General features: G+C 44.3%; 1 protein-coding gene across 1 annotated transcript in view; it reads right to left on the reverse strand.

Annotated features, from left to right (window-relative positions):
- Positions 1 to 27,113, reverse strand: part of LOC147693361 (transient receptor potential cation channel subfamily M member 2-like) — a 1,943,547-nt gene that overhangs the window by 1,496,823 nt on the left and 419,611 nt on the right. Inside the window, exon 8 of the mRNA XM_086933684.1 lies at positions 1,864 to 2,064. Coding sequence (XP_086789810.1) covers positions 1,864 to 2,064 — 201 coding nt within the window. The remainder of the gene's footprint in view (positions 1 to 1,863; positions 2,065 to 27,113) is intronic.

Consider the following 27,113-nt stretch of genomic DNA (forward strand, 5'->3'; position numbering starts at 1 on the left):
TCTGTAATAGCAGTAAGCTACCACACCATGCATCCTCCACACTACACCACTCCACTCTATGCCTGTCCACTCTATCCCATGCCACTCCATTCTACACCACTCCACTCTAACACACTCTGATTCACACCACGCCACTCGACTCCACGCCACTCCAATCTACACCACTCACTTCATGACACAACACGCCACTCCACTCTACGCCCCTTGACACCACGTACCCCGCTTTACTCCGATCTACCCCACTCCAATTTACCCCACTCCACTCCAAACTTACACACTACACAACAATGTACCCCAATCTATTCCACCCCACTCCTCAATATACCCCCTCCAATCTACCCCACCCCACCTTACCTGTCTACCCTACACCAATTAATCTACCCCACCTCAATCTATCTCATTCTAACCCAATCTACCCCACTTCAATCTAACTCAATCCGACCAACTTCAATTTACCCCAGTCCTCCCCACTGCACTTCAATCTACCCCAATGCACTCTACTCCACTCCATTCCAATCTACCTCACTCCAAACTATCCTACTCCAATCATCTCTCTCCAATCTTTTGAGTTGCTGTGAAGCAGTTGTTCAAGGAACTCTGGTGAAGCTGAATGATTTGCGCTTGTGAAAATTCTCTCCACATTTCAGTATATTTTTAAACACTCTGGTACTGGGGTTTTCCCAGGTTTTTATCCAGTAAGTTCTTGGGGAACGTCTAGCATTTTAAAATTAAAATGCAGAAAGATAGCCTAAAAATTACCCTTTTCTAAAGTTCAGCAGTTTCTTAGTAGACACATAGTGAAACTACATTTTTGTACGTGCATTTTGTGTCTTAAATGAGCTTTGTGATGTGAAGTAAAAATGTGCACTGTTCGTAGTAGCATGATAAAATCACAAGAAAGTTATTGAACAAACCAATTGTGTAGCCCTCCCATGAGCAGACTTTATGTGGTGACTTGAATTTTGCTTTTCAAGTTCTCTCCACCCAGCTATAGCTAAAAATGTAGGCTTCACATTTTGGTTTTTGTACATCAGATGTCTCCTGCATGTAAATGGCTGCAACTTTCGTGTGGGCATGATGGGGCCAGTACTTTTGGTTTTGAGGGCATTCAAGGATCGCCAAATAGTTTTCCTATTAACATACATACAACACCACGCAATTCCTCACCACTCAATTTACTGCCACACCATTCAACAGCAACCAACATAATTACACTCCAGATAATACCACTCAACGTAGCATGATGAAACGCCACATAATTACACTCACCTCAATATCAGATAAATACACGCCACATAAAACCACTCTAGGCCACATAGCAACAATCCACAAAAATACTCTGCACATCATGCCACATAATTCCAATCAGCATACACAGTTCCACGCCACACAATTCAACTCCATACATTTCCATTCCATGCCACCTAATTCATCAACAAACAACATACTTCACCTCCATAAGACACCACATACATCCAAACCACACCACAGAATTCCACATAATGCTACAAAATTCAACAGCACACCACATAATTAAACTTCCCTACATACCACTCCACAACACAAAACACCAATCCACATAATTACACTCCACACTCAATACCACATAATTACTATCCATATAATTCCACTGCACACCATGCCACAGATCTCATGAAGATTGAAACACATGTGCCCGGGGCTAAGAAAAGTGAAATATTTGAAATAGATCAACAGTTATCAAGCTTTGCTCCATTAGAAGAACTGTAACTTTGCAAAGCTGTGCCTCAATGCACTGGGTCTGGGAGGGCTACTGAGTCTGGTTTCTCTTGAAACGTACTGCTGAAATCTATTGGTAAGGGCCAGACATTTGAGCTGACTCACCATCTTGGTCCATTTAACGATACGTCCTTCAATATTGGGTCTAAAGGAATCCTTGAGAAGAGGGCGCAGTTTTTGCTCAATCAGTGAAACAGTGATTTCTGAGGCTTTCAGATTGGACACTTCAGCAATAACATCAGCAATGCCTCCGGAGTCCTCCACGATCACAGTTGGTATGCCGGCTCTGACAGCGTCGAATATTATCTGGAACACAGAAAGAGATAGAATCTAGTTTATGTATCGCTGTTCAAGACACGATATTTGGAGCCTTTTAGCTACGTCAGAAATCCTTTCATGAATTTGCCAAAAGCAGCCAATATACCCTTATTGACAACCAACTATCTATCAGTATGTTAGCCAGCTCTAGAACTAATGGACAGATACTAATGAATGGAAAATGTACTTGCGCTGTTCATGTTCATTTGCACCAATGGCTGTTTTTTCCTGGTCTATGTGAGAATGTAAAATGTCTATTTGAGGTATCATATTCATTATTGTGCAGACAACATGAGAATACTGGACTTATATGTTTTTTAGGTTAAAGGTAACCAGTCATTTTCGTCTTTATCTTGTTGTCTATTCCAGATGTACTCACACGTCTTTTGTCTTATTAATTTATTTTTTTGTTCCATGAAAAATGCAGTTACATTTATGTATAAGAAAATATATGTTAATATTAGAATACCCATATACTTAACACTTTACTAAGTGCCCGTATATGCCATGAAATTATACCGTTGTTCCTAAGAGTTTGGCTTCTGCAGCCCCCACTTAATCATTACTACTAGAATCCAGGAACCCCCACTGAATCATTACAGGAATCTGGAACACCCACTGAGTCATTACTAATAATAAGTTCTAAGCAGTCACAGACCCCCTGAGGAGGTGCTGTAGACCACTAGATGTTCCTGACGCACAGACTATGAACCACTGCAATAGAACATTTTCATTACACACATAGTCATTTTATTAAAGCTGATAGGATGGCTCAGGGAACTGAATGTTTGCATCTGAAAAATGTCTGGGGACCGCAAATTTGAAATCTAGCTAGGCTGGCACAGTCTTTAAACCTTCCAAGGCTGGTAAATTGAATACCAAAAATGGAGTAACAGTAACAACTGTTATTTACAGCGCTTAGAAACTGCATATTAGTAGTATTTAGCTCTGCACAAAAAAGTTACCATGATTTAATATTTTAAATTACACCTAAACCCCCAGTACCCAAGTCAAGTGAATATTAATTATCATGTGAAAGCTTGTGGATTAAACTCAGTAGAACAAGAAACATTTGATCTTAATGGAATATTAATTAAGTTACTTTTTCGTGCACAATAGCCTCCCACTAGGTACCCAAAAACGCACCTCCTGCCTTTACACAAACGATTCAATTTGATTTTGTTACGGATTTCTACAAATGCAGCCTTTCACTCAACATCAACCAACAGTGATGGGTAGTATCCAGCAGAACCCTTGTTGAAAGAAAGGTGTCCTCTTCGGTGGCCTCCTCAGATGGGAAACCTTTTGTTGTGGATTTATTGGTGGCCTTCCCGGTCGCGAGGAGTGCCCGCTGCATGGCTGCGGATCCAGGAACCTGACTATCAGGTGCCAGTGTGGAGCAGAGGTTTTCTAAATGGAGGGGTTACGAATTTCTGCAGATGCAGCCTTTCACTCAACATCAACCCACTGGGGAATTTTAATTGTGTTATTTTGAACATTGCCACCACCCACTGAGGTAGAGCGAAGGTTTGGACTGAATACCAGATTGCATCTTACATGCATACGCCGAGTGAGGCATTAAGACTCGCCCATTGGGGGCGAGAATCATTTAATAAAGCAGGTGTTCCAAATCACTGGTGACTTTCTTTGTGCACGCTTGGGCTCGTGAGCAAGGGGAAACCTGAAACGCGTTGAGCTGCGTATCTTGATGAACAGTGATGAGCAGTATCTAGCATAACCCTTGTTGAAAGAACAGTGTCCTCTGCGGTGGCCTCCTCAAATGGTAAACCTTTTGTTGTGGATATATATATATGTGCGTGTGTGTGTATATATATTACCTACTGGCGGTCACCAGTAGGTAGTTATCGTTAGGATGTAGTTTCCATAGGAATAGCGTTCCTTTAGATACAGCTTCAGCCCGAACTGCTGAACGGAATTACAAGTTTGGCAAAAATGTAGCTCTTGGTCCAGAAAGTGACCTTTTGTAAATTGGTGCAAATCCGTTCAGTAGTTGCAGAATTATTTAAAGAAATTTCCAACTGTATATATAGGGATGTGGAGGATCCGTGACCCCTTCCGATCTTGTGCTGAGATCTGCTTGGTTGCCAAAACTTAAAACCAGGAAGTATTGGCAGCCATCTTCAGACTTGGCTTGAGACAAGTCTCTGAAAAAAATGTGTAAAAAAAAATTCATTCACCCATGCAGCCACTCATATAACCAGTCACCCACCCATACAGCCACTCACATAGCCACACACTCACCCATACAGCTACTCACACACCCACTTATTTACCTTCACAGTCACAGGTACTTGGAGACGTGTATCCGGAAAATTTGAAATATTAGCATTGGGACGTGAGTGTAGTGGGCATATCCGCCCTGAAACTCTAGATATGTTTATAGTTTGCTGGTAGGAGGATAAAGAATGTACATGCTAGGAACCATCCGTGAGGCGGACTTTATTTATTTTAAAGACATTTTAAATCCAGAGTACTATGGGAACATGGAGCTTTGCCAAAAGTTCTTAGTGAAGCATGAAGACGACTCCTTTATAGTAATTGCAGACAAGGGCAGGAAACCTCCCCATTGGTGTATAAGTCATTAGTGAAATGTGGCTATGGCATAGATAAGTAATCTTGCAACCCTTTGTAAATGCTCGCACCCCTAGGATGAGACGGGATTTGAGGTATGCAATATCTTATTGAGGGTACTATGTGGGAACTGTCTCCCGACTTGATCAGGGAGGACGCTGTTTAAAAGTATGCCCCGCTGCAGGTTGCCGATCATGTTTCTTTTTAAGTGCACATCTGCTGGCTCTTATCTGTGATCTTTAATGTGGTAGTATCACCGCTAGTCCAGTGAGCTAGCACTCACACCTTGTAGTGGAAAGATAGGAACGGATGAGGTTGTAGAATTCTTTTGAAATTTATGAGAATGTTTATGCTGGTGCAGATGGAAATGGCAACTTTTAACATAGAACATGTGAACATAACATATCCCTTGCAGTGGTAAAGTGCACATTCCCAGTTGTGTATGTTTGTGCTGAATACCAGATCTTTACCGTTATTAGGACATACTACCTGCTATCAATCAACTGGCCCCTTAAGCCTTACATGGAACCTCTTCCATAACTAGGGTTTTGCTATACGGCCGCAACTATGTTGAATCCTAGGAGAAATATTATAGTTGCTTTTGTTTTGTTTTTTATGGGTGTGTCCTGAAAGTCTAGAACATGAGATTTTTTTTTATCTCCATAGTCACTCCTGAAGGATAAAAAGAGTGATAATGTCTTCATTGTGTTCGTTACAAACCAATGTTTGTACTAAGGTTATCGACTGTACAAGCTTACTAAACCCTATTCGATACACTCACACCGTCATAACCCTTATGACCCATCTAAGTTGGATGGAATATCAGTATTCTGACCCCGTATACGGCTGCTGAAGACTGTGCCATGTCAGGTGGAGGCATAAGTCTCTAGGTTAAAGGATCACCATGCTGAGCTGATTACAGTGGCATAAAAGGTGAAACGTATCTTGTAGACTTTGAACAAGGGTTACAATGAACTGGTGAAGTGGAGGGGAGAAGGGTGTCAGTCCGTAAGAGTGGTGAATGGAACTGCTTTGGTAATTACATACTCCAGCAAAGGTGACACCATAAAGAGGCCGGTGAATTTAATGACATCTCATAATGTGTTACTGAGTGTATGCACCTAATCCTTATGCTTTGTGTGTTAGATGGAGACTGACAGTGGTTGTTTTAATGAGGACTTAAGCTTGACCCTTTTAGGGTACTGCGGATAAAACACTAAAGTGCTTTGTCTATGCATCTTTCGCTTTTTTGGCTAGGTAGGCTACAATTGCTACAGTAGAAGCTAAGTTATGTGAAATGAAGGGCCTTGGGCACACTGCATAAGGTTCGTTTCTGTTTATCTTTTCCATTGGCTCCAGTGGACCACAAAGTCTGATACTGAGGCAGAAGGAGAACATTCACCTGATCTTGTTAGTGTGATAACCTAATGAGTGCTTAACCCCTTCGCAGCTGGGCAAATTCCCATGCTGTGCTGGGGGCGGCAGGGCGCTTACAGCGCACCTGTGCTCATGACGAGGTCAGCTCATCATGAGCCACGGTGGTCGTGTGCTCATGACGAGCTGAGCTCGTCATGACCACACCCGTTTCTATAGAACATTCGCACAGCAGGGGAATTAGCCCAGCGTGCAAGCGTTCTAAAGGTCATGACGAGCTCAGCTCAACATGAGCACACGAGCACCGTGGCTCATGACGTGCTCAGCTCGTCATGAGATGTGAAGGGGTTAAAGCATTTAGGATGACTCTACCTCAGGTAGGATTAGGACTGGGTATATCTTGAGGCACAAGGTGGTCCCCTCGATCATCCTCCTTAGTATCTCCTTGATAGTTTGTAGACAAAGAGACTGAATTAGTATTGAGAGGCCAATTTGATCAGCTTGGCGTCCAAGGAAAAGGTCTCCCACAAATGTAATATTTCTGGACTTTTTGATTTGATTTGTGCATTTATATAGTGCATGAATGCCCAAGGGCGTCTAGGCGCTGATGCCAGAGAGACCAGTAAGGTTACTGATAAGGCTGTAAGTGAGCATGTTAATTGATGAAGAGCCAGGTTTTTCCTAAAAGATAGCAGCCTAGGATTATTCTTTATGCTGGCCGGAGCGAGTTCCATGTTTTGACCGGTCCTAGCAAAAAGCTTCTTCCGCTCCATCGTGCTTTCTTGAACCTGGAAGTTTGTTCGAGTTCACTATGTGCCAATCTTAGATTTCTGGAAGGCACGTACCAGTTCAGATGTTTCTTCAGGAATTGAGGACGATGTCGTGCAATACCTTAAAAGGTAGGCATTGGGATTTAAATTTGATCCTCTTGTCCACTTGGAGCCAGTGCAGGGTTCTTAGACAATGGGAGACTGGCTGGGACCTAGGGATATCCAGCAGTCGTCTAGCAGCCGCGTTTTGGTGACGCTGTAGCCTCTGTAGATACTGCGATTGGGTACCTATGTACAAAGCATTACCACAGTCCAAACTGGACGGGGCTAAAACTGTTACATGTGTTTTTAGGGAGTCTGGAGGGATGAAAGAGGGAACTTTCCTGATTGTTTTTAAGATGAAAAAGATAGTCGAGCTGTGGGTACTGATCTGATTTTTCAATGTCAGTTTGTCCTCAAAACTGAACCCTAAGTTTTTCACCTTCTGTACTGGAACTGGAAAGTTGCCCAAACTGGGAGTCACCATCTGGGTGACAAGAAGGAAGTGTCAGCACAAAACAGAAGAACCTCTGTATTTCTGCCATTCAATTTTAGGCAATTAGACCTCATCCACAGGTTTACCTGTGTCATGCAGCTATTAAGTCGATCTGCTGTCTCTTCAGCATTGCATGAAACTTACACCACTAACTGGGTGTCACCAGCGTATGAGATCACTGAGAAGCCAAACTTTCTGATGATTGTAGCCAGTGGAGTAACATATAGATTGAAGAGCATGGGGCTCAGGGATGAGCCCTGTGGCACCCCACAGTGTAATTTAAATTGCTCGGACGAGAAAGCTCCGGATTCTACTGATTGAACCTTATCGGAGAGGAATGATGACAACAGGTTAAGGGCGGTGCCTCTGATTCCCAGCTCAACTAACCTGTTGGCGAATATTTCATGGTTCACTGTGACAAAGGCGGCCGATGGATCTAACAAAATCAGAGCAGCCTTACCACCAGTGTCCAGTATTGCTCCTAATTCTTCTGCCGCTATGACCAGAAGTGTGTCGGTGCTATGCCCCTTCCTGAACCCGTATTGTGAGGGATCTCGGAGGTCCATGGAGGAGATGAATGCCGTGAGCTGTGCATTTAGTATTTTCTCCAGCACCTTAGCTGGGAAGTGTAGTCTGGAGATAGGTCGATAGCTGCTAGGATTGGCTGGATCGAGATTGTTATTTTTAAGAGTGGTAGAATTGATGTTGTTTTACATTCATCAGGGAACATTCATGAACAGATTATCTCATTGAATACAACACCCAGTTTTTTCACTGATATTTTCAGGGATCAGGTGCAGTATTTGAGGTAGATCAAATAGGTTTCAACACTATAGGGGCCGACAACAGACACAATATCAACCATGGTGGCCCCTCCCCCCATGGGGACATCCAGCACACCCACAACACTCCTTCCAACATACCATGGCCGCTCCATACCAAGGTTATCAGCCACATTACAATGTGCAGCCTCTTTTAGGATTTGGCCCGCGCAGATCAAGGGGAAAAAGGAAAAATCAGCAACCCCAGGTCCATTGGGAGGAGCCAACAGGACCACATGCGGGGACCCGCAGCCACACCAGGAGGAATCCACCTCCAGCAGTAAACAACCAGAACCCAGCCTCGTGATCAATCTGAGTAGTAGGCAATTGAACGAGACAGAAGAAAGAGTACTCAATAAAGGTCTAGGTTATGTCACAACTTTTAATGGAGACACATTTCAGCTACAAGTCGAATTAGCTCAATTTTTTCGCAAATTGCGATTACATTACTTCTTCAAAGATAAGTCTCCAGCAGAAGCCACCAGTCACAATGAGAACACAGGACTAAGAAACAAGTCCACCTTTATGCCACCCACTATTCTGACACCCCCTCAGGTTTTAACATTTGAGAAAGCGGTTAATGATGACATCCAAAGAATAAGGCATACAGATGAGGGTAATACCTTCAAAAATGTGTCTAAATGTGAACGGATCACTGAAATATTATCGACGGTCACATTATCGACTTGCTAAAATATCGTTGAAAAATTATCGATGACAAAAATATCGACTTTCTATACTTATTACACCAACTACAAAAATATTGAGTCAAAAATATCGACTATTTAGAATATCGAGTACATAAATATCGCCTTAATAAATATCGACTACAAATATATCGTTTTTCATGAAATTACCCCTAACACTATAAAAATATCGACTACTAAAATATAGAGTACTAAAATATCGTTTCAAAAATATCGAGTTCATTTTTGTACCCTGAACCCTAAAAATACCCCTTTACCCAAAAACTGAAAACTGACCCTGAACCCAAAAAATACCCCTTTACCCAAGAACTGAAAACTGACCCTGAACCCTAAAAATACCCCTTTACTCAAAAACCCAAAACTGACCTTGAACCCTAAAAATACCCCTTTACCCAAAAACTGAAAACTGACCCTGAACCCAAAAAATACCCCTTTACCCAAGAACTGAAAACTGACCCTGAACCCTAAAAATACCCCTTTACCCAAAAATTGAAAACTGACCCTGAACCCTAAAAATACCCCTTTACCCAAAAACTGAAAACTGACCCTGAACCCTAAAAATACCCCTTTACCCAAAAACTGAAAACTGACCCTGAACCCTAAAAATACCCCTTTACCCAAAAACTGAAAACTGACCCTGAACCCCTAAAAATACTCCTTTACCCAAAATTAATTAATATTATTTAATTACCAATTATTATTAATTAACAATAACAATAAAGTAAATATATTAGCACATTAGCTGTAATTAATTTATTTAATAATTAATATTATTGTTTCCCAATTAATTAATTAATAACAAAAAATTATATACATAAAAAAATTACTCTAATTAATGTAATTAACTAATTAATATTAATTATTTACCCATTAATTACTAATAAAAAACATGTACAAAATTATATTAATTAATTAACTAATTAATATTAATTAATTACCAATTAATTATAAATTAAAAATATTTACAAACATATATTAATTAATTAATTATTATTACATTACTCCCCACCCTATTCCCTTATTAACCCAACATCCCGCTCCTAAACATTAACTATAATTTATATTACTATTAATACATTTTTATTTTTTTTTAAACCTTTTTTCTACATATTATCGATATTTTTTACTTTGACTATTTATCAATATTTTGTCTTGTCGATTTTTTTGAGTCGATATTTTTGTACTCGATATTTTTTTATCATTATTTTATTCGATATTTTGACCATCGATATTTTTGTTATCGATATTTTATTATTGTCGATATTTTTAACTCAATATTTTGTCCATTCGATATTGTGGAGTCGATATTATGTCTAGTTACCATGTGAACATCTGGCCTTGCGCACTTTAGCAGAGGACGCTACTATCACGATTAAGCCAGCCGATAAGGATGGGTCTATCGTCATCCAGAACACCTGCGACTACAGTTCTGAATGCCTTTGACAACTAAATGACAGATCATCATATGTACCTTTAGCAGAGGACCCCACTACACGACTAAGTCAACGAATTAAGATCTTGATAGAGGAAGCCTTAAATGAGGGGTGGATTACCAACCATGAAGCCCAGTTCCTACAAATGAAACATCCGATTGTACCCTATTTTTACACACTGCTTAAAGTGCATAAAGCACAAAGACCACCACCAGGAAGACCAATAATATCGGGTCTGGGCTCTCTTCTAGAGCCCCTTTCGGAATTTGTAGATCACTTCCTGCGCCCAATTGTGCACACGATGCCAACATATCTATAAGACACCAAAGATGTTTTGAGGGTGATGCCAGAGTACAATATAGAGACAGACTATTTGGTCTCCTTTGATGTGGAGTCTCTTTATACCTCCATACCCCAGGATGAGACTTTAGATACCATAATGTCCATCCTGGAGGACTCAGTATTAGAGTCCACAACACTGGTCCATTTCATCATGTCTCTAGCCAGAATTGCTATGAAAGAGAATTTCTTTAAATACGAGGAAACAACTGATCTTTGACCCTGTCGAAGGGCCGGTCGCTCCTCGCACCGCACGGCTCCTCGTGAGTGCGCCCAGGCTTCTCCGCTACTGCCGCAAATTCACGTCCTCTGCTTCCTGTACTTTTGTGCCTCATGTACTTAGAACGGTATTTGTATTTGGTGATTGTATTTTGTGCCCTGTATTTGTATCTGCCATTATTGCCTCTGTTTCCGTGATTGTGCCTTCCTCTCCCTCGCCGCCCCTCGAGATCGTTTCTCCCGCCTGTGCACCCCCCGCTCCCCGATCCCCGCCGCTGCTCCCCAGCAGCCCGCCCCCTTTTCCTTTCTGTATCATCCCCTCCCTTCCCATTCGACGCCATGCTCCCGCCACCCAGCTGCTCCTCCCTCCCACTTGGCCATCTATTGCGGAGTCCGCGAGGTAGCGACCTGTGACCTTTGACCCTGTCGAAGGGCCGGTCGCTCCTCGCACCGCACGGCTCCTCGTGAGTGCGCCCAGGCTTCTCTGCTACTGCCGGGAGTTTGCGTCCTCTGCTTCCTGTACTTTTGTGCCTCCTGTACTTAGAATCGGTATTTGTATTTGGTGATTGTATTTTGTGCCCTGTATTTGTATCTGCCATTTTTGCCTCTGTTTCCATGATTGTGCCTTCCTCTCCCTCGCCGCCCTTCGAGATCGTTTCTCCCGCCTGTGCACCACCCCTGCTTCCCGATCCCCGCCGCTGCTCCCCTGCGGCCCGCCCCCTTTTCCTTTCTGCATCCTCCCCTCCCTTCCCATTTGCCGCCCCGCTCCCGCCTCCCAGCTGCTCCTTCCTCCCACTTGGCCATCTATTGCGGAGTCCGCGTTGTAGCGAGCTGTGACCTTTGACCCTGTCAAAGGGCCAGTCGCTCCTCGCACCGCACGGCTCCTCGTGAGTGCGCCCACGCTTCTCCGCTACTGCCGCAAATTCATGTCCTCTGCTTCCTGTACTTTTGTGCCTCCTGTACTTAGAACCGGTATTTGTATTTGGTGATTGTATTTTGTGCCCTATATTTGTATCTGCCAATTTTGCCTCTGTTTCCGTGATTGTGCCTTCCTCTCCCTCGACGCCCCTCGAGATTGTTTCTCCCGCCTGTGCACCCCCCGCTCCCCGATCCCCGTCGCTGCTCCCCTGCGGCCACGCCCCCTTTTCCTTTCTGTATCCTCCCCTCCCTTCCCATTCGCCGCCCGCTCCCGCCTCCTAGCTGCTCCTCCCTCCCACTTCGCCATTTATGGCGGAGTCCACGCGTACGCGCAGCGGATGCGCCGATTCCGCGCCAAAGGCAAGCCCGTCTGCGCCCATCCGCGCCTGGACCGCACCCAGTGCCAGGACTCCTGGCTGCCCAAGATACCAGCCCACAGAACGGACCAACGACGCTGCCACCCTCAACGCACTCAACCAGGCCGAAACCCCGCCTGCTACCGAGCAACCCTGAAACGAACCCACGGACCCTTCTCCTGCCAAGCCTGCACTTTTTCCTGCCACCGGAGCTGCACCACCCCCGAAAGGCCAGACACCGGCAACAACCACCTCAAATGCATCCTGCTCAACACGCGCTCCGTCCACAGACATCCGCCGAACTCTGGAACCTCCTCGACACAACATCACCTGACGTCGCCTTCCTCACGGAAACCTGGATGAATGCCTCCTCAGCCCCCAACATCGCCATAGCCATCCCGGACGGATACAAGATCACCTGGAAGGATTGCGTCAACCAGACCGGAGGAGGCATCGCCATCGTCCACAAGAACACCATCCGCATCACGACCAACTCTGACGACACCCTCACCGCCGCCGAGCACCTCCACTTCCAGATACACACCGACCCCAAGACCACCCTCAGAGGCACTCTCATCTACAGACCCGCGGGACCCCGCACACAGTTCAGCGAAGCCATCGCAGACTTTGTCAGCCCACACGCCCTCGCCTTCTCAGACTACATCCTCATAGGGGACCTCAACTTCCACCTGGAGAACAACAATGACGGCAACACAGCCGCCCTACTGGACAACCTCGCCAACCTCGGACTCAAGCAACTGGTAAACACCCCCACCCACTACGCCGGCCACACGCTTGACCCCGTCATCTCCTCCAGCAAGCACATCTCCTTCAGCCACTCCACCGGACTCCTTTGGACTGATCACAGCTGCGTCCACTTCAACTTCAGGAGAAGCACGACCCACCACCACCCACAACAGGTTCCCTGCAGGAGCTGGAGCAAGATCACCGTCGACCAGCTCACCACCTCCCTCAGCCAGAACCCTCCCGCCAACACATCGGACCCCAACGAAGCAGCCCACAACTTCACACAATGGCTCACCAACTGCGCCGACGACCTCGCACCCCTGAAGAACCCACCCAGCAGACCCGGCAGCAAGAAAGCACCGTGGTTCATCAGCTCATTCAAAACTTCCAAGAAAAACTGCTGCACCCTCGAAAAGACATGGCGCCACAACCAGACTACAGAAAACATGACAGCCCTCAAGAATGCCACACGCATACACCACCAGCTGATCCGGACCACCAAAAGAGCAACATTCAAAGACCGACTGGACAACAACTCCCACAACAGCAAGGAACTCTTCAGCATTGTCAAAGAGCTCTCCAACCCCAGCGCCGGAAACAACGACATCACACCATCGCAAGACCTCTGCGACTCTCTCGGCTAATTTTTCCACCACATGATCGCCGACATATACAACAGCTTCGACGCACGGAGCACGCACCCTATCACTGAACCAACGCCCAACACCACCACCCTCTGCAACTGGACCCGAGTCAGCATCGAAGTCACCACCCGCACGATGAACACCATCCACTCCGGATCCCCCACCGACCCCTGCCCCCACCACGTCTTCAACAAGGCCGACTCCATCATCGCACCCCAACTGCGAGACATCATCAACATCTCCTTCAACACCGCCACCTTCCCGGAGAACTGCAAGCATGCAGAACTCAGCGCCCTCCTGAAGAAACCGAGAGCAGACCCCACTGACCTCAAGAACTTCCGCCCCATCTCGCTCCTCCCTTTTCCTGCCAAAGTCATCGAGAAGACCGTCAACAAACAGCTCGCCGCATTCCTCGAGACAAACGGATCCCCCACCCCTCACAGTCCAAGTTCCGAGCCAATCACAGCACCGAGACCGCCATCATCGCAGCCACCGACGACATCAGATCCCTGCTCAACAACGGGGAAACAGCAGCCCTCATCCTCCTGGACCTCTCTGCAGCGTTAGACACAGTCTGCAACCGCACACTGATACAGCGCCTCAGCAACACCGGAATCTGAGAGAAGGCATTGGACTGGATCATCTCGTTCCTCGCCGGAAGAACCCAACGGGTCCGCTTCCCCCCGTTCAGATCCAAAGTCATCTGCGGAGTACCACATGGATCATCGCTCAGCCCCACCCTCTTCAACGTCTACATGAGCCCCCTCGCAGCCATCGCACGCCAACACAACCTTAATATCATTTCCTACACCGACAACACCCAGCTGATCCTCTCCCTCACCAACGACCCCGCCACCGCCAGAGCCAGCCTACACGAAGGAATGAAAGACGTCCCCAAGTGGATGAAGAACAGCCGCCTGAAACTGAACTCAGACAAGACAGAAGTCCTCATCCTGGGATCATCCCCCTCCGCCTAGAAAAACTCCTGGTGGCCCCCTGCCCTGGGTACCACCCCCAAGCCAACGGACCACGCACGATACTTGGACTTCATCCTGGACTCCTCCCTCTCGATGACCAAACAAGTCAACGCTGTGTCGTTATCCTGTTTCAACACCCTGCGCATGCCCCGTAAGATCTTCCAATGGATCCCCACCGAAACTAGGAAGACGATCACCCAGACACTCTTCACCAGCCAACTGGACTACGGGAACACCCTCTACGCAGGAACCACAGCCAAACTACAGAAAAGACTCCAGCGCATACAGAACGCCTCTGCACGACTCATCCTGGACATTCCCCGTCACAGCCACATCTCTAAAAGACCTGCACTGGCTCCCTGTCAACAAGAGGATCATGTTCAGACTCCTCACCCACGCACACAAAGCTCTCCACGACCTGGGCCCCAAGTACCTCAACAACCGCCTCACCTTCTACACACCCACCTGCCAGCTGCGATCGACCAACCTCGCCCTCGACACTGTACCACGCAATCGCAGAGCCACCGCCGGGGGAAGATCCTTCTCCTACCTGGCGGCCAAGACATGGAACTCCCTCCCCATACACCTACGACTGACCCAGGACCATCTCTCCTTCAGGAAGCAACTCAAGACCTGGCTTTTCGAGCAGTAACGGACCCCTCCCCCGAGCGCCTTGAGACCCTATCGGGTGAGTAGCGCGCTATATAAATCTGACTGATTGATTGATTGATACCTGCAAGTTTCAGGAACCAGCATGGGGAGTATTTTTGCTCTGTCCCTGGCTAATCTCTATGTTCACACCCTTTAGCAACAGCACGTCTTGACACCTACTAATCCGTTCTTTCCATCCATCATATGGTGGAAACGGTATATAGACGACGTGCTGTTGATATGGAGAGGAGATCGAGATACCATCTTACTGTTCCATCAGTGGCTTAACAGTCAAAACCGGTATTTACGCTTCACGGTTGAGATAAGTAAGGACCGTTTGTCCTTTCTTGATCTCTCAATTTATGCCACTCCTTCAGGACTTGAAAGTGAGTTGTTCCGTAAGCCTATGGCAAGGAACTCACTGCTATCATACGGAAGCAAACACCCGAAATCATTACGGGACAACCTGCCCTATGGGCAGTTCCTCCGCGTTCGGCGGAACTGCTCTACAAAAGAGACCTTTTCAAAACACTCACAAGGCTTATCCGACCAATTGGAGGCCCGTAATTACCTAAAAGTTTGATCAAGCGATCACTGAAGCAAGCATTGAACAACCACTAAGAAGCTCTATTAGAACCCCCACAAGAAAAACTGGCACTTAATCGACTCACTTTTTTGAGTACGTTTAGTACTAAGTCCAACCAGATCCAGAAGATTGTCAACCGACATTGGCGTATCCTAAATGCGGGTAATGAAAAAATAGAGCCCCCCCTGTTTGCTTTGAAGCGTTCTAGCAATATACGTGATTGCTTAGTACACACCCGTCCGAAAGAAACACCTAGACGTATGATAGGTACCCTTTGGGATTTACCAGCAGCTACTGGACATCATCCCTGTGGATGTTGCTCAGTGTGTCCACAAACCAGACAATCCACTGAGATTGATATCGGAACAGACCGTACCTGGGAACAGCGGCATTTTGCTAACTGTAACAGCGCACATGTGATTTATTTACTGACTTGTCCGTGTGCTGTTAGATATGTTGAAATGACAACACGGAAGGTGCGTCTCAGAATGCTTGAACACAAGAGTGCATTCAGGTGCAAAAAGACTGTAACCAAGCTCACTGGACATTTTGTTGAGTTGAAACATACGGAAGAAGATTTTACATGGGCGGTACTGGAAAAACCCTATATACCATCTCATATGGGGGATGTATCTAAGTACCTGTTTACTAAAGAGCAGCCATGGATTTATAAATTACCTACCGACTTCCTTGGACTCAACGATGATATTCAATGGGCCAGTCTCTGATCATCTGCACCATAGCCCTCTTCTAATACTGTGTTCTGGTGACATCAGATAGTAGAATCATCTCTCTTTTCATTATCACAGATTTTTTCTGAACAAGACTCAAACTGGGGGAATCCATTGTACGAATCCGCAGATGAAAATCATTGTGCGTTACACAGAAACTTGTCCCAATAAATACAAAGCTTTTCCCAATAGACATTAAATTGATTGAACACATGTTTACAAGAGTTTCGAGATATACATCACTCGTACTTTCATTCCACTAAGTAACATTAATTTTACAATAGTTTCGAGATACACATCAATCGAACTCTCGTACTATTATGCCACTCTTACTTTAGCTCATACCATTGCCAGATAGAAAGTTCTCCTTATTCTTTCTATTTAATTTGCCATGACTTGTGAGGGTTTTACTCGACCGAACTTTTTTGTGAAGCTTTGTTAAATTATCCCCCAAACACTGACAGCGTCTACAGTGGCCATTGAACTACAGCGCGAGTACCAGTGACGTTGTTCTGTAGTTCTTTCAAACATCGCGAGAGTTATTAGAACAGCCGGCGGCACTGGAGATCAAAGTTAATACGCGGCTATGCTCTTTCCACACCTTTCGTCCTCTATAGTTACCATGGCTATTAGTGTATTACCAGCTAAATATGCTGGAGACAAGGTAGTTTAGATTTGTGATACTACGAGGGATATAAGGTGATTAACGAGACCCCGCCCCTAAACTCTGGAACTGCTTTAACTTCCGGGACAGAGCCTAAACAGACGCCTCCCCCCTGACTCGGCGTCTGCACAGAGGTAACGACGGACAGGTCAGGAGATATTTTATAACTTTTCTCTGCACACTTGGGGCCCGATTCACAGAACTAACTTAAGACAAAATCCTAAACTTACTACTTTTGGTATTCACAGAAGTTAGGATTTTGTCTTAAGTTTGTCTTAAGACTGACTTAAGACAGACTTAAGACAAAATCCTAACTTAAGTCTGTCTTAAATCTGTCTTAAGACAAACTTAAGACAAAATCCTAACTTCTGTGAATACCAAAAGTAGTAAGATTAGGATTGTGTCTTAAGTTAGTTCTGTGAATCGGGCCCATAGTAACAGGACTTATTGCTTTTCTTTAAGAATAGGAGTCTCTGTACACACCAGAGGACTGAGATAGAGTTGTTTTTAACGGTTATACTAACCATAGCTTTAGTGATGATAGATAACCTTGGAGCCTTTCCTCTGCCAGATTAGTTGAGCACCCATGTAAGAGGGGTTTAGAATGAGTTTGTTTTGGGTTACAGAAGGCATATGCGTTCACAGAGCTAGCTCTTTCACTTAAGACACTTTACACTTCTCTTTCATAGAGCGGGGCCTCCATCTTCCTGAGCAAGGTCCAGGAGAGGTGAGGTCTAGTCCCCGGTCAATCTCGGTGAGTGTTAATTTATGATTTTGATTACTAATTTGTTACGCGTACATTGTACACACGATTGAGACTATCGTGATTGTTTTTTCTAGATGTGAGACACACCAGTTTTGACACGGAGGAGAATGATTATGGACTAAAATGTCCATCTATAGCCTTTATATTTGAATAATAATATTCCATTTGTTTTCTTTATTCTCTGTATTCACACCAGCGGTTGCAAATCATACGAACAGAGGCCCTGAAGAAAGCCTAGGGATACTTTTCCCCAGAGGCTGAAACATGTTGGCCCTATTTGGTAGTCAAATATTTGTTTGAGACTACCGTTTTTTGCACTGTTCTTGTTTTTAATTAGAGGGCAAAACAGTCTACAGAATAAAATGTCCCTTCTTTCTGTTTTTGCCACCCTATTTTAACTCACCACGTTTTCCTTTCTTTGCACTGCACCGATTCCCATATTTATTCTATCTACTTCATGGTCAGCACAGTGATTGTGGGCTAGACTCACAAACTCCTTTTGGAGAGTGGGAGTGGAGATGGTCTCAATGATCTAGAGACAGACCGCCCCACGGCCATGGATGACCAGATAAGAATATAGATCATCACAAGACATTTGATGGGGATCCGCTACCTGGCAAGTTTCTCAATGAACTCAAATCAACCATTATTCCACTCTGGTCCTTCATTATCCATAAATCTCTCGTGCAAGGTAGAATCCTGATTGCCTCACGATGGGACAAGTCACTGCCATCACAAAAAAGCAAAATGCAGACTTAGCTGATCCTAACAATTTCCGTCCAATTACTAATATCAAGACATTGGCCAAACTACTTGAGAAATGCATTCACATTGAGAAGTTTTAGCTCCTTAACCTATACCAGTCAGGTTTCAGAGCGGGTCATAGTACTGAAATTGCCCTATCACACATCGTTGATGAAGCCTTAAGATCTCTTGAGTAGATTTACTCTGCCTACTGATTCTTCTTGATCTGTCCTCAGCATTGCCACAATCAAACATAAAAACCTTTGTTCTTCTTCAAAAAAGGAAGGGCTATCAGGCCCGGTCTTAAATTGGTTTGCCTCGTTCCTATGATAAAGAACGCAAAGAATCAAAATTAACCCCTCCCTTGCAACCGGTACCCTGGTCTCAATTGGAGTGCTTCAAGGTATCACACTCTCGCCCACGCTTTTCTTGGAATCAATCTCCGAAATTGTGAAGCACTCTAACATTCAATACCACACGTATGGCAATAACACTCAATTGTATTTGAAAATCTCTTCTCCAGATGACATCAACACTCTAAATTGTGCACTGCTAAAAACTCAACAATGGTTAACTCATAACCATTGTTTGCTAAATACTCTCAAGACAGGATTCCTCCTGATTGCCCCCCACAATCATTCTGAACCCACTCAAGAATGGCTCAAACAACTTACAGCTCTCAACTGCACCTCTTATGTTGTTGACTCTGCAAGATCTTTAGACATAACTCTGGACAAATACCTGTCATCAGTGCAACGAATAGGGGAGCCAATCATCAGCTCAACTCATTAAGGAAAATCACGCCATTCTTGCCTTCTGAGGACATTCAGTCTGCAGTTCAATCCCTAGTTATCTCATGCTTAGAGTATGGAATGGTGACCGTAGCAGGGTTACCCAAAGCTAGATTGGCACCTCTAAGAGCCACTCTCAACTCTGCGGCCAGAATCATCACTGGTTCTAGAAAAGATGACTACATCACACCAGACCTAGTTCAACTCAACTGGCTGTCTATCGAAGCAAGGATTAGTTCCAAGATACCCTGCCTGACGTACAAAGCTATTCACTACAAAAGCCCTTTTTACCTGGCAAAAAAACTTGAACTATCTGGTTTGAATCAGACCCTAAGAAGCTCCAACGTCCTCTTGTTGAAATCCCTCAAATTTTAAAAGAGAAGAACCTTCAATTGTGCCGTCTCTGGTCTTGCACCAAGAATATGGAACACTATTCCTCCCGAGATCAGATCTAACCCCTCTACCTCCTCATTTAAAAAACAGATTAAATGGTTACTCCTGAATGGCCATCTACAGCAATAGTCTTGGAGCCACCATAACTAACTTTTATTTCCGGTTAATACTCTTTGATACCTCTTTCAACTTTGCAATTTTGTTTCTTCACATTCTCCATAAGATTTGTTGCTCTTCTGGTACTTTATATGTCCTACAATATGGGCTGTTGCTCTTGTTACTGTATTTGTGCTTGTTAAGGTCCTTTAGGGTGTTGTATTCATGCCTCTACATCCTTTCGCTTCCGCTCCTTTGTACAGCGCTCTGATACCCGTACAGGTCATGTTCCCGCTTTATAAAACTTTTCAAATAGTAAATATGAAGGAACATATCCCATATTTGAAAGGTGCAACTCCATGTAACACTAAATGGGAGAATACTCAATGGAGTAGGGATTCTATACACTCATTATATGGGCCCCCAAGGAATACCCCAACACATAGCTGGAATCAGACAAAGGAACTCAGAGGTACATCCCAAATTCCTACTTCACTGTTCGTGCGTTGGGGGCACCAGGAAGAATGGTGGAAGCTGGGAACTAGACCATCAAAATGGGGGGTGGGCTATAACGAGACTAGATTACATGGAAACACCCATAAAAGACTATATATGGTTTAATGGTACATAGAGAACCACACTTGGAGCAACAAGAAATATCACTGGCCTTGCTTTGGTCAGTTAGGAAAGCCCTCACTCACCGACCTGGTCGATGACATGCTTCATCATCGGGCCCCACTGAAGAGGCTGAGTGCCTCTTCAGTGTGCTGCGACGCCAGATCTACTGCGGAGCAGGGTTTTTTGTGAGTTCAGGCGTGATGTGAAATTAATTAGTGGTAGTCTGAATTAAAAAAATGCCTTAGGTGTATCAAAAATTATTTATTATATGATCACTAGGACATTGATCAAATTTAATGTTGGAAGATGAACCCAAATTAATTGTCAGGTTAATTCCAATAAATATTTACATCAGTCAACATGTTTCTGCCTTTGAAACGGTGTAATTTTACCAGGCATTCGTCAGGACAACAAAATGGACTAAACCTTGGCGGTATGAGCAGCCTAAGGCTCACCCTAACCACGGGACGTGAAGGTAAAAGGTGAAAAAGAAAAAAAAGTGCAAAAGGAAAGAGCTTGCTTCTTCCCGGTAACTCCTGGTTTAGGAGGCTTACTAACTTTAAAGATACTGCACCCGTGGAAAAAGTGACGTAGACAACACACAAGACAGGACACACAGTTAATAGCCGGTCTGTTTGGAGTATGCTTGCAGTGCTCCAATTGTGATAGGGCTGTGGATGGCAGATAGACGCTATAGTTATCCCCAACCTCTGCCCATGGGAAGGCAAACACTGGCTTAAAGGAGTGTGGTGGGCTACACGTGAATAAGCTATGGGAGATAGCCGTGATTAAAAGGGGGAACCTGTGTTCCGATTCAGGATCAATGAACCATGTGGTCGGTGATCCTGCATTGAATGCAGAAATAACTAAAATACATTAAGATTTGTCTCACTTGTAAGTTACATGTGATCGGCACCATGGGTCACGGGAGGGGGGTGGTAGCGTAATTGGCACACCCTTCGAGATGGAAAGAATGACATATTCACTGTTAGGAAAATAGCCGGAATGTTACTTAGCTTAGGCGTGATGCTGGAAGTACGTATTCGGTCTAGCGTTGCTGAGTTACTTACACCCTAGACGCCAGGCACCCTCTCGGAACCTGCTGCTATCTCAACCGGACCCCGACGATGACGACCGGGGACGGTGAGGGAGTATAAATGTCATGAAAGTATTGTGGCTCACTTCCTGGCTGGGTGTGACCGCAGGTAGCTGGGGAACAGTGTCTGATCGGCTAGCCAATCGACTGGTCCGCCGGACGGTGACGTGCCTCGTCACGAAGGCGGAAGTGTTTTCGACTAGAACGCTTCATTCGTCTAGTTTGGGATTTGATTTCACTTTATTGTTCGAGTCCAAATTAACAGTTGGCACGGAGAAGAGTCTGGCTTACAGTAAGTTGATCAGACTAACATGCAAAGCTACCAACAAGGATTGTGGCATTATTCTACGGGACCATCTGAGATCCATGACAAAAAAAGGGGCATTGTTCGTGTATCGATATATATACACAATGCGCATCAGTAGGAATATACCCAAACTAGGGGAGTTCTTACCTAAAGCTTCGCACTGAGCCCCAATGAGATATAATATAAGCCCAGAGAATACACTGGTCGTTGGTTATTTATTTTGTATGGGAAATTACCTTTGCTCTTATCTGGGCAAAAATCACTCTTAGCAGAAAAACTCGGAATTATTGGTAGAGGGGATTTTTACTCTTCCAATGCGATAGACTTCATTTTAACACAGAGTTCCACGGAATCTCATCATTAAGACCAGTGAGATGAGTCCCCAATCGATAGACCCACCTTTGTACTTTCTCGAAGAGTCTGTTTGTGATGCTGTTGCCAACAATAATCTGCTCTATCACAGTCCACCGTAGGTCGTTGGTGGTGTGATTACTGTCCAGGAAATGACGGCTCATTTTAGTAGTGTTTTTTTTTACATCCGATGTTACTCCTATGTTCGCAGATTCTCTGCTTGATCTTGCGGGTGGTCATACCAACAGAGCGAAGATTGCAAGGGCAGGTAATGAGATAAATGACATTGAGGGAGTTGCAGATGGTGTGTGCCCTTTGTGTCCACACTCTTCCATATTCTAATGTCAGTGATTTGGAAGGAGTTGTGAGATGACAGACGCTGCAATCTGAGCAGGGAAAATGCCCTGTTATTTTAGGTGAACTCCATGAGTCCGTGATTGAACGTACTTCAGGTAATGCGTTTAGTTTTTGAGACTGCGTCCCTTTTTAAATGAGAACAATGGTTTCTCCCAGGTCTTCCCGATACTTGTTATTATCTTCCAGTTTTTGTTTATAGATTTCTTCATGATGTTAGAGAGGCTGCTATATGTGGTCACACATGTTAGGGGAACTTCCTCCGACTGGCTGGTCTTGTCCTCCAGGAGGGCCTCACGTGGCTGGTTCCGCGCTCTTTTGTAGCCCTTACTAAGAGTCGATGCAGGGTACCCTCGGGATTGTAGTTTCTCAGTTAAGTTAGCTGACTGTTCCTTGAAATCATTAAGGTCACTACAATTGCGCCTGATTCTCAGATACTGCCCATAGGGCAAATTCTCTTTTAATGGGCGTGGGTGGAAGCTCGTAAAGTCCAGCAACTTATTTTTGGCGGTGGGCTTGTAGTGGGTCTTAGTTAAGAGATTGGAGCCCATGATAGTAATAGTGACATCTAAAAAGACAATTTCTGTCTTTTTTTGTTTGCAAAAATTTGACCGGGACTAAGAGTGGTTCCTTATTCTCCCTACCTCTCTTCTTGTTGTTCTATATATGGTTTATGTCACCAGGTTACCCATGGGAGCTAAGAAGGAAAGTGAGTCTCTCAAAAATTAAGAGATATATTGGGTAAGAAATCACAGGCACTGTTATTCCCTGATAAGATCGGATCTATTAGGGGTGAAGAACTGCCCCTTACAGAATGCTCAGTTTGATTGTATAGTCCTACAGTTGAACACAGTGGAATATGCTATTAATAATAATAATCTTTATTTGGATATAAAATAACATCCTTAAAAGGAGCATCAACGGCAATACACGTTATAAAAGCTAAAAACAAACGTCAAATAAACTGCGGTGGATAAATACAGGTTTTCCACATTACGTTGTGCAACATCCTATTGTGAACAATCCACAAAGCGTTAAACAGAGGTTTAAAAAGTAAGAAGGTTGTGGTACCATTGATTAGCCATATTAGGCTTATAAAACAATCTGATGACCGACAAATAGTTACAGATATAAAAAAGTGAGTCAGTTAAAAATAGCAGCACAGTTCAATAGCAGCAAATTGTGAAAAAATACAGAAAAGTAAAAGGAAACTTTTTTAGCAGCTTAAAAGTGATGCGATTTGGTTTAGACTGTTGCCAACAACAGGGGTGCTTGTGTATTTTACGATATGCAAGGCATATATAGGTTGTGAGGCCGATATTTAAAGCTGTGTTTTCAGCGCTTAAGGCCGCAATGATTGCCTGTTCACAGAACGGAATACCCAACCTGTTCCACTCCGCTTTCAATTTGCGTCTACGCTGTGACATGAGCGCTGGGCAGAGACAGACCATGTGCTCCATAGTTTCAACCGTCCTGCCGCACCCTCTGCACCATAAAACATCTGACCAGCCTGGCAGATCTTTTAAAAATTGGCAGTCACCAAGTCTAATGGCCATAAAGCTAAGTTTTAGATGCAGGGAGTAGGTGCAGGACAGATAGGTTGCAGGAGCTAACCGCCCGTACGAGTTCATGATTGCCCATGCGTGTCTTTGTTGGGAAAAATGTTTTTTATCAATGATGAGGGAACTCATTCTAACACATTTCTTAATGGTAGTTTTAAATGCTGTCGTACTGGGGTTGAGGGCCCATAGGTCACCCGCAGACAATTCTTGAATAGAATCCTTAAATAGGCGACCATACAAGGCCCTTGGGTTTTTCTCAGTGATATCTAACCAAACTAGTGACTCTAATGAGCCTATGTCTGCTTGTATAAGCTTGTGGCAAAGAATAAAATACGTGCCAATGCTTGAGACTTCATAGTTTAGTAGGCCCAGTTCTAGCCTGATCTGGGCAGCAGAGGCGTTTGTAGGCAAGTGGGGAGCTTTTTTATAGATTTTAGTCTCATGTTGATTTAGATTCCTGTTTAATTCACCCCTAAAGATCTCTATGCCGTATGACAGTGTCGGACCGATTTTTGCTCTCATGACCTCTAATAAAGGTGATAAGCTTGGGCCAGACAGTTTTTTTGAAAGCTTGGAGAGGGTTACCTGTAGGGTCAGAGCTTTGGCTGATATCTCCTTGCGCTGTTTAACGAAATTACCCCTTGAGTCAAGGTTGACCCCTAAGTATTTGTATGTGCTTCCTACTGCAATACTCATGTTGTTGTACAACCATCCTCCCCCGACTTTACTTTTTCTTCCAAAGGTAACCACTTGGGTTTTCTTTAGGTTAACCTCTAATTGATTCACAGTGGTATAATTGTGTAGTTTAGCCAGAAGCCTTTGCAAACCTACTCGTGTAAGACTAAAGAGCACTAGATCGTCGGCGTAAAGCAAGTTGCTTATGGGAACGCCTCCCAACTTTGGTGGGCGACTATTAATTTCTTCTAGGACTGTAGGCAAGTCTGCTATAATATGCTATTAAATTTAGATCTGCAAACCTCACCCCCAAAGAGTTCCCAAAACTTCACCCCAAAGAGTTCCCTAATACAGCTTAAGTTTAGTCTGCCATCTGGGGAATATTCCACCCTTAATGTGGGCAAAAGCCCCTTGTTACTCAAGGGAGGGAATCCATTAATGTATCCAATGTGAGATGCAATGATGATGGCCTTAGCGAGATTGACATACATGGGAAGAATAATGATGTACCCTCAGGGGGAAACCTGCTATTGACTATGTACTCACCGCCCCCTTTTAGTTCAGGAACTGCCAGACAGTCAGATAGACAAATGAATATATGTGTAGACTGTCAAAACAGGGAGAGGATCACTAAATATATACTTCCCCGTAGAGCGGGGTTGATAGAATTCAGCTTAATCTGCTCTCCTGGAATATAAAATCTGAGATTAACTTTTACATGTATATTCCACATTTGGGCGTTCCTAGAAACCTGGGCTCTACACCACAATAGAAGCAAAACTGTCAACTGTAGATCTCCTGTCACGAGATATAACATGGATTAAGACTTCCTTTGCACGCAAGATAAGAAGGTTGAATCTTAAATCTGTTGATATCTTGGGCCTTGATATCAATTCAGTGAAGGGGCCATTTGCTCTAAGACTGCTGAACATCTATAATCGTACCTCTAGTCCAAATCATGAGTCCGAAACCTTATTAGCTTTAGTAGATTTTCTGGAGAATTCCAATACTGGAAGTCATCTTGTTATAGTTGGGTACTTTATACGAAATTAAAACTAGTGGATTTTATTCAAAATCTTACGCAAGAGAAAGATGCGGAAAGGGGTATTCCAAGATTGTTGAACCCTTCTCTAAAGAGAAACTGAAGGTAGCATCTATCTTGCTTTCATATGGATTACATGTGTGTAATGGGAACAGAATCTCAGATAGAGGGGGCCAAATATACATTTGAAGGGGCGAGCTCAAGAAGTAGGATCGATTATATATTGCTTGATTTAAACTTATGGCACAAACATCAGCACATGATGGTCATTAATAGAACTGACAGTGGCCATAAGGCTTTAGCCCTTGAGCTGAAGAATATCCTATACCTAATTAATATTCACTCCCCTTGATTGCTGGATCCACCTATTATATCTTCTAATGATAGTAGGAGGTTAAAATGGCCCTGTGTACAATCAGATAAGTACACCCTTACTTCTATATACACTAAAGTTACTTCCTCCATGTGCTTCCTGGGCAATCAATCGCAAACCATGTTGGCTGTCATGCATATATATAATGACCTACTTGCCTCTGTCAAGAAATATTGATACAGGACCACAAAGGTTAACATTTTTAGACGGAAAGAGTACAAATGGTTCAATAAGGATTGTAAGGTAGCCAAGCACAAATTGATATCCGCTGTGAAAAATGGTTGCAGAACAGCTATACTAGAAGGGAGGAAACTATATCATAGAACACAGACACCCACCAAAAAGAGCTGGGAGGAGCAAAACTGGTGAATGATTACAATGAAAGATAACACAAGGCCATGATGGATGGAGTGCTGAACCTTTTCAGACACTCACCCCGTCACAGATCAGGGTTGAATCCATCATTGTACTTTAGCTCACTTTGCCACCCCAGTTTCAGACACAGCTATATGCAAATCAGTCTTGACCCTGTGCCTCATGGGAACAGACTAGCCCGAAATGCCATGCCATGCCTTCCCTGGACCGGAAACAAGCTTCCTAGGGACCGTTTTCTGGCATTTCAGCCGTCTTCAGCCCGGCTTGCTTGAATCCAGTGGCAAAGTGAGTAAGGGACTCACATCTGAGCATACCCTGCCAACTTAGGGCGAACAAAGCAAACGCAAGGAGATGATCGACGGAGTGCTCCACTTGATTGAAGATAGTCTGGCTGATGAAGGGTGTTACCCAGAAACCAGTCCCAGGATGC

Source organism: Lissotriton vulgaris, chromosome 8 (genome assembly GCF_964263255.1).
Source record: "Lissotriton vulgaris chromosome 8, aLisVul1.2, whole genome shotgun sequence".
In the NCBI taxonomy this organism is placed as follows: Eukaryota; Metazoa; Chordata; class Amphibia; order Caudata; family Salamandridae; genus Lissotriton; species Lissotriton vulgaris.